Source organism: Stegastes partitus, unplaced genomic scaffold (genome assembly GCF_000690725.1).
Source record: "Stegastes partitus isolate 25-593 unplaced genomic scaffold, Stegastes_partitus-1.0.2 Scaffold64, whole genome shotgun sequence".
Classification (NCBI taxonomy): Eukaryota; Metazoa; Chordata; class Actinopteri; family Pomacentridae; genus Stegastes; species Stegastes partitus.
In genome coordinates, this window is record NW_007577795.1 from 328,314 (window position 1) to 337,285 (window position 8,972).

Genomic DNA, 8,972 nt, shown 5'->3' on the forward strand with positions numbered 1-8,972 from the left:
TTCTGTATCTTCTATGAATGACAAATGAAAGTCAGCAGCTTTCGGCCTTGTGTCTTCAACAGATGTGAAACAATGACAAAGAGACACAAAAATCCACCAAAACGCCTGCAACCACCTTGTTGAGGAGTTTTTTGCTCACTAGTCTCAATGGTGGACCAGGAGGTCAGTCAAAGACACACAAATCAACAAAAAAAGAGGTTCAAAACCTCTCCAAAGAGACACAAAACAACCACAAAGAGGTGCACAACAACTACAGAGAGATGCAAACCAGCAAAAAAAGAGACACGCAAAACGACCACAAAGAAGTGCAAAATATCTACAGACATACAAAATGACTACAAAATAATCACAGAGACTTAAAATAACATAGAGACACAAAATAACTGCAAAGAGATACAAAACAATCATGAAGTGATGCAAAATAATCAGGAGCCTATTAAAAATGAGAGAAACTAGCCGCAGAGACACAAAACAAACACAAACGGATGAAAAACAGCAACAAAGACACATAAAATGACCACAAAGAGACACAAAACAACCCCAAAGACATACGAAATAATCACAGAGACACAGAATAACAGCAAAGAGACGCATATTTACAACAAATAGAATTAAAATAACCACAAAGAGACACAAAACAGCAAAGAGATGCAAAATAACCATGAAGAAATGCAAAAATAATGACAAAAAGACACAAAATTATCACCAGGAGAGGCAAACTAACCACAGAGAGATACAAAACAATCACAAACAGACAAAAATCACCACAAAAAGATGCAAACTACCTAAAAAGGAACACAAACCAACCACTAAAAGACACTAAATAACCAAACACCAAATACAAAATGAGATAAACTGGCCAGAAACACAAAACAACAATGAAAACACACAAAATATAGAGACGTAAAACAACTACAAGGAGACTCAAATTAACCACAGGCGTGCAAAGTAATAACAAAGAGAGAAAAAAGTTACAAAAGCTCGTGCAATACGATGACAAAGAAGCACAAATCCACCTCAGGGATGTAAAGTGACTCCAAAAAGAGACAAAACAACCTCGATAAGACGCAAAACGATTACAAAGCCACACAATACGACCACAAAGCGGCGAAGGCCCCACATGCAGCTGCGTCCTCATTGTCACATAATCCATCCGCCCCTGTCACCACACATCAACCTTAATCAGGCTTTGCGTGATATTAAGCATCTAAACACAGATACAGTAAAGCAGCGACTCATTTCACTGCTGCTCAGCTTCTTGTTAGTATTCAGAGGGAACCAGCTTTGCCACTGAGGGCAATTACGCTCACAGAAAATTAACATTCATTGTGTGTCAGTGACATTATGCGAGTATCTGTCTCCGTATGAAGCATCCAGGGACCCAGAGCCATGTAATCAATATCTATTAGTCTTCCCATCAGAAGAATTAGATTTCACTATTAGATCAGGCTGCTCCCCCGACTCCACGTCAAACATTATAAGTTGACTGAACATGTCATTCGCCGAAGTAGCTGCCTAATGAAAGAGATCATGTTGAACTCAAATACAATAAGAGGAAACATGATCCAGTCCGAGGAGGAGCTGTTCTATTGGGAGGCCAGCAGGTGTCAGGATCACACCGGCGAAGGAGACAAAAGCACAGAGTGGCTTTCACGTTTTTATTAATATTGACATGGGTACATACATAAACGGGAGAAAACTGTGAGTAAATTCTGTGAGGAAACCAGGATTTGCTTCCTTTTTGTTTTCTTAAAATTACAAAAACCAAATTCAACAAAAATGAGAGGGAAAAAAAAAACAAAAAAAGAGCTGTGCAGATGGCAGCTTACACATATTCCATGACAAGAAAAGGTTTTGGTTCAGTGACTCACAGATGCATGTGATGATAGAAAAAGAAAACCTTGAAACAGAACAATTTTGAAACTGTACACAAATGGCTGTTTTCTTCATCATCAAGTTTGCATGACACAGCACTCGGTGAAAGAGAGATCTTTTTATTGTGAAGAGCTGTTGAAGTAAGTGCTCGTAGTAAATGTGCTCCATTTAAAACGTAAAGATGCTCACATTTGCCATAAAAGAATTTTGGTATAGGACGGCATGGTCAAATATTCCGAAATGTTGCCCATTTAAAGTGCTTTAACAACATGTACAAGTGTTACAAATAACCTAAACAATAAGTTAAATCAAATACAGATCAATAACAAATATATGTAAAAACTCAACATATTCAAACAAGCAAAAAAAAAAGAAAAAAAATCTAAATAATGTCAACTCAGTATCACAATTATACAAGCCATTGCACATCGTCACATGATATATTTATATATATGTATATAGTGTTGTATTTTTTTCTTAACTTAGCTAAAGTAGCAGACAGCTTTGATTCAGTGAGACTCTTCAGCTTGAGCTTCAACACTCCTGTGACGTGAATCGGATCTCTTCAGCTAAAGAGTTCGAGGAGAAACTCTTCTCCTCCGAGTGTTCACCTTCAAGTCAAGTGCTAAAATCGGTGTTGTATCTGTACAGCGGGTTGGTAAATCCTGTCGGTGAGGAGGTGAACACATGAGAGCTCTCCAGGCTGACCTGTGTGTGGGGTTTCTCTTTCTTTTATCTTTTTTTTTTTTTCTTTTTCTTCTTTTTTGGCTGTGCTGGGTGGAGGGAGGTCAGGGCGGGTTTGGAGTTCTGGCCGGGGCACTACGGAGGCAGCAGCGGGGGTTTGAAGGTGCAGGCTCCGGTGCACTGACGAGGGGTGAGCATCTTGCAGGAGAAATGGTGAAGAGCGTCGTGAGCTTCTGGGGAAGAGCGAGTCCATCAGTGAGAACATGCACAGGACACTTTGACAAAGTATTGATGAATTTATCAAGTGTGAGTTTTGTTTTTTTTCCCCCCTAATGTTGCAAAAATAACAGACTTTAAAGCAACACTCACATGTCCAAACAGCTGTTAACAAAGAGATCTTTATGATTTCAATGTAAGTGATGGAGGATTAAAAAATGCAAAAACATGTAATGTGGCACGTGCATATCTTCATTTAATTTTTTGAATAAAAAAAAGATACTTCTTTGTGTTTTCTTGAGCCAAACACGGTGCAAAATTGAACCAAATTTTCACACAATTTGCAAAAGAATTAATTTGCATTCATTAAATTAAACAGATGGTGGAGCCAATTCTCTCCTTGGTGCAATTTAAACCACCGCAGAAGAAGAAGAAGAAGAAGAAGAAGAAGAAGAAGAAGAAGGTGGCACCATGAGATGACGTAATTTGAAAAGCACCAGAGAAACCTCAAATGGTAGAAAACGAGGAAATTTGCAGCATTTCTGGTTGTTTATGGAGTCATCTACACATCTTTGCACCTTTATTTTAGTCTCGTCAGTGCACGTTTCAACACAGGCTTCCTTGTTTATTTGTTAAGTGTGTTTCTGTTGACTTTTGGCTCATCTTGCTTTTATCAAAAAAAAACTTTTCCTGTCTCAGCAAAGCATTCAACTTTTTGCAATATTTTGACTTTTTTTCCACTCTGGTTTGCACAAATTTAAGAAGTGCATAGAAGCAGTCGGATGGAAAAGCAGCGATGAACAGTGTTTTTGTGCTGAACTGTCAGCAACAAAAACAGGACATTTTTGTTTTTCAAAAACTGCATTTTTAGACAAAAGGCACTTGATTTGACTTTTTCAGATCACTTTTCCTCCATCACTTACACTGAAATTCCTTAAAAACAGAATCTCTTGACAGCCTGAATGAGCAGGAAGAACAAATAATGTGACCAACAGTGTTTTAAATGTGGCCATGTGAGTACTGCCTGGAAAAGAAAGTGAACCTATTCTTTGAAAAGTGTCTTTTACAGTAAATATTGATCACTGACCACACATAAAAATAATAAAAGTAGCACTTGCATATTTATGTTCCTAGGCCAAAAAAGAAAGAAAAAAGAGAAAAGAATGTCATGTGTTCATCGTGTTCCTTCTTGGACCAGATAAAATTACCTTTTAGCTTCTGCTGTATTGCATAACGAGCCTTTCTCTCTTGGTCCAACTCGCTGCACAAAGTGTCTATCAAAAAAATAAAATGAATAAAAAAATGTAAATAAATGGTCAAAAAAAAAAAAAGGAAAATGTGATCTGCTGCTGCTGCTGTTGCTGTGTAATGTATGCTGTTTGCCCCTATGGTATTTAGAGTGACCCCTCTGTGTACTTGAACCCTGTATTTAAACTACTGTAACATTACACCAATCCTTTAACGGGTGGCATTAGTTGCTGTCTACTGCATGTAACCGATACAGCACTACATAATGGTCTGTCTATTCAATTTTCCAGAGCATGATTTAGGAGAAAATAACCTTTGCAAACAAAACAGTGCGGTTTCAGTTTCACCTTTTCACATGTGATAATTTTACTCAGCTGCAGGAGAAAAAAAAAATCGTTTACAGGAAAAAGCCTGGACACAAATTGCCAATATTTCAATATGCAAGTGTCACTTTTCCTCTAAAAAAAAAAAATTTGGAGGCTATTTTGTTCAAGATTAATTAAAATAAGCCTGTTTTCTATTGTGTGGCTTGAATGTTCCCCTCTATAAACTTAAAGAGCATTGATCTACATCTGCTTTACAGTCAGAGGACAGAAGAGGGACCAACCTCGAACAATCTGCAGCTGCTGGACCATCTCCTCTCTGTAGGACAGCTCACGCTTCATTTGATCCTGAAAATTATCTGAAGAGTACCGAAGGCCAGGTCAGATGGAAACTCTCTGACATTGTGAGGGTGAATTTAAATACAATTCTGGATTCAGAGCACTAAGCAACTTCTCTTCCACCACCCAGGCTTGCAAAGCACAGATCCAAAAACAGACATAAACGGTGCAAAAAGCAAAAGTCACTCACTTTCTGTCCTACCTTTTAAATGCTGAAACTCTCTCTCCAACTTCTTCCTCAGCTCCACCTGCTCCACGAGCTGCTTCTGCAACTCCTCTGCAAAAAAAAAATAAAAGCATTAATATCAACACAAATCAGCGTGTTTATTCTGCAGAAATCATTAAAATAAAAATAAAAAAAATCACCTATTCTCCCTCCTTCATCTAATCCACATCGCTCTGCCTCCACTTACTGTGATATATTCGGAATTTTCAGCACATAAAGATTTATGTGAGGCCACTAAAAGCGACTTCAGGTGCGTTTGGAACAACCCGTTTCGCTGCTTTCCCCCTCTTTGCTCGCTGCCACAGTAATTGCCATGCATCGCCCGGAGGTGGAGACGATAATAATGGAGTCCCAGGGTTTTTCCAAGCGTTGTAAAATAATTAGCTGCCGTGCCTCGGGGTTATGGCTCTGTTCGTTAAAATATTAATAGCCTCTAAACGATTTCCTCTTACAATAATAAGTCAAAACTCCTACATCTCGTGATTAAGTGGTTAACAACTATGGAAACACTTTAGGCCTGAAAAATGGAAATGTTCACATTCTGATTTTGGCACGTCATCTTTAGCAGGCCGTGGGCGCTGAGCTGCGTTTGGATTTTAATGTTTAATATTCATTTAAAACGCAAATACGATTTGAACATGTTTCATAGCAAACAAAAGATAGAGCTTCATTTGTGCTTTTTAAAAAAAAGACATTGAACCTCATTAGTAAATAATTGGTTATATTTAATTATATAGAGTGCGTTTTTTTGTCATTACAATTAAAGATACAAATAAATATGTCCTAATTGCTGCTAATTAACATCACCTTCTCCACCTTTTCCTTCTTTTATTTCCATTTTGAGCCTGAAAAAAGCCTCCTACCTTTCGCCATGTTCTCCAGATCTCTTTCATGCACGCTGATGTCGATGCGTAAAGCTCCATCGGCTGCACAAATTTAACAAAACACAACATTTAATCAACAATTAAGCCACCCCTGTGTCTTGATATCATTTTTAAAAACCCTCTGGGGGGACACAGCAAAGCATCCAAACCAGCCACAGTGTGTGTGTTACATTTTAAAAGCACAAAAACAGATAAAAAGATGATTTAGAAACCTTGTCTGTCCTTCTGCTCCTGGTAGGACGCTGCGCTGCGCTGGTTCTGGATTTCAGACACGTGATGGACGCCTGAACAAGCCACAGACACGTTCAGTTAAAAAAAAAAAGACACACACGAGTCTCCTCCACTCTGCATTAATACACAGAAACATAAATCGGTGCAGTAATTACCGTTGGATCTGCTCGACTGTTTGGACCCAAACGACGGAGGCTCGTTCAGCAGCACGTGAGCGTCCTTTTCATGAGTGTACACCTGTAAAACACAGCAGACAATCGTGGTTAATAACGGACACCAATTAAATGCCATTTGCTTGCAGTTCTTCACATAATTGAGGCTCGATTTATTTCTTCTAAAACACAAGAGGAGCGCCGCAATTTGATGTGAAAATTTGGATTTTTGAAGCACTGGTGCCTTAAATCTGAGCTCACAAAAGCAGGTTAATTGGAATAAATACAGAAATAAATTAAGGTAAATTAGAGTGTTATATTTTAATTAACCTGACAGAAAATGTAAAAAAGGAGTGATGCATTAATAGAAGCTGAGGTGGCTCCTTATTAACATTTTTGGAATTTCTTTTTAACTGATTTTAGAGGAACAATGTGGCCTCCAGATCTCCAAACACTCAATATGTCCTTCAAATATCTACTTTTTTCACGTCTTGAATACATTTTTATCCTGTACTCTATAGACCATCCTCATATTTTCTACAGTTCATCTCCCCCCAAAGGGTTGATTCAAGTTTCATTTAATCTAATCTTACCTCGTGAAGAGGTGAGCCGTTACGCATCTGTCTGTCCTCATCTGATGACCCGGTGTGAGCAGAGTCCTCCGGTGATGCTGCGGCCGCCCCGGGGCTGGAGGCGTCCGGCTGCTCCTGGCTCTCCTCAGCAGCAGAGGAGACCCGGTCCTGCACGGGGGAGTCCTGACGCTCTCCTCCCGGAGAGATCCGGATCGGCTCCTCTTCGTCTTGTCCCCGGTTGGACTCCACATCCACGTCCGGGTCGTCGTCGTCGTCGTCCACCACGCTGTCCCGGTCCGGGGATATCGATCTGTAGCTGGAGCTCTCGCTGATAAAATCCGGGGACAGGTAGCCGGGGCGCACACCGTAGCTGTCCCGGTTGCCGTAGAGTTTGGCGATGGTTTCTGCGTCTTTCACGACAGGTCTGAAGGCCGAAATGTAGCTGATTTTCCTCTGAGAGGTCTCGTCTCCGGATTTGTCCTCGTCGTTCCTGGTGGAGGAGGACTGGGAGCTGGGGCAGCGCTCTCCCCCGTCCTGCTGGTGGTGCGGGTGGTGGTTCGTCTCTTTGGGTGTGTTTGCGCCTCGGTCGCTTTGGTCCGATAAGTCGAGCTCGCCCTGCCGCACGCCTGGCAGCTCTGGAGGAGGTTTTGGTGGAGAGCCCGGGTAGGGCGGCATGGGGAGGCCGCCGGCTGTAGGCCAGAACATGGGGAAAGCAGGGTAGAGGGTGTCCTTAGCGCCCGGCCAAAACACACCGGAGACGTTGGTTTTGCTCGCGTCAGGCACCCCGTCGCTCTTTTTCTGACACAGCCCATAACTGGGGAAGCCGTAGGGGTGGTGAGGGAACAGAGGTGGGGGGATTTTCTGGAGCATGCCAAAGCTCTTGCTGGGCACCGGGATGACCGGGTAGCTCCGTGCGCCGCTCGCCAAACTCAGGTTATTACTCCCCTGCTCCTCGTCGCACCGTAAAGTTTTGTGGGGGATCTCAGGGGAGCTGGTGGGAGCCAGGCTGGACGAGGCCTGTGATTTCATCTGCGAGGACATTCCCGACCCGCTCATGGGCAGAGTCCTTTTTCTGCTCCCCCCGTTGAACATGGCCTTTACATCCTCCCACGCGTGGTTAATATCCTCAGATGGCTTTTTCTCCGTCAGTTTCAAGTGGCGTCTCCACGAGTTGAAGTTGGCCGCGTCCGGCTGCAGATACTTGGACTCTGGGGTGCGATGAGAGTGGAAAATGAATTTGTTTGGGGAGAAATACATGTTGCAAAAGCTGCATTTGATGCACTTTGCTCGGGAGCTGTTGTATCTGGCGGGTATAAAGCTTCCTCTGCAGCCCCAGGCGCAGTCATGAGACACGTCAAAGGCGAAATTTTCTGGCAGCTTTGGGGGGCTGTGCGCTCCCAGGAACGACTTGCAGAGCCTCTCGGCCTCCCGTTTGGTGATCATGCCGCAGCGCCTGGAGGAGATGGGCATGGCCCCGGCGCGCCGCAGGAGCTCCAGCTGGACGGGGGTGCACTGGACGCAGGTGATGCCCAAAGCGACCCGGCGGTTGTGTATTTCGTTGTAGCTGTAGTTCTTCAGCAGCGTGTTGGAAATCTGCGCCAGGCAGAGTCTCTCCTTGCCGTCTATGACCAGGGACACGATGGGAACCCCGTACAGGGAGGTCTCACTCACTTGGTTCGGTTTGAGGGAGCTGGGGCTGGAGAAGCTCTGTGCGTCTTGCTTTGAACTCGGGGAAGAGCTGGCGTCTCGTCCCGCGTCTCGAAGCTGTCCGGGCATCGACTCCATCCCTGGAAGTCTGTCAATCAAAGAGAAAAATGGAGTTAGTCTGAGGCCTGTTTGGAAAGTCTGCAAAAACACAACATTTCTAGTGCAAATGATACAGTTTGTGAACAAACAAACAAACAAACAAACCAAAAACACCCCTCCAAAAAGAAATACAGTTAATATAGAACATGGTGGTAAAATATGGTGAGCATGATTTCAATCCACAAATATGTTAAATACAGATAATAACCTAAGTATTATTATTGTTTTATTAGAATTGTTGTCATTATTAAATAGTAATCTAGTATTTACAGTAAAAATGGGCCAATTAATGTTAATATGATGACCTCATGTAATAATAATAATAATAATAATAATAATAATAATAATAATAATAATGGACTAACATTCGTTTCTTTCCAAGATTCTGCACGAATAAAAAAGTGAAATCAATCAGA

General features: G+C 42.1%; 1 protein-coding gene across 1 annotated transcript; it reads right to left on the reverse strand.

The window, feature by feature from the left end:
* Window positions 1–2,694: 2,694 nt before the first annotated feature.
* On the reverse strand, window positions 2,695–8,535 carry LOC103353197 (SKI family transcriptional corepressor 1 homolog-B). The gene is made up of 7 exons (XM_008276048.1): window positions 6,772–8,535; window positions 6,182–6,263; window positions 6,008–6,079; window positions 5,775–5,837; window positions 4,888–4,962; window positions 4,631–4,705; window positions 2,695–2,792 (listed from the first exon to the last, which is right to left on the reverse strand). Exons 1-7 carry the CDS (start codon window positions 8,533–8,535, stop codon window positions 2,695–2,697), a joined length of 2,229 nt encoding a protein of 742 aa, XP_008274270.1.
* Between the last annotated feature and the right edge of the window lie 437 nt (window positions 8,536–8,972).

What these genes read in the sequence shown, in the direction of transcription:
- LOC103353197 (XM_008276048.1), bottom strand. Translation starts at nt 8,535, where the DNA reads ATGGAGTCGATGCCCGGACAGCTTCGAGACGCGGGACGAGACGCCAGC. An exon ending in ACAGTCGAGCAGATCCAACG is followed by an intron (nt 6,080 to 6,181) that starts GTAATTACTGCA and finishes TGGCTTGTTCAG; the next exon opens with GCGTCCATCACGTGTCTGAA. An exon ending in GCAGCTGCAGATTGTTCGAG is followed by an intron (nt 2,793 to 4,630) that starts GTTGGTCCCTCT and finishes GCTCTTCCCCAG; the next exon opens with AAGCTCACGACGCTCTTCAC.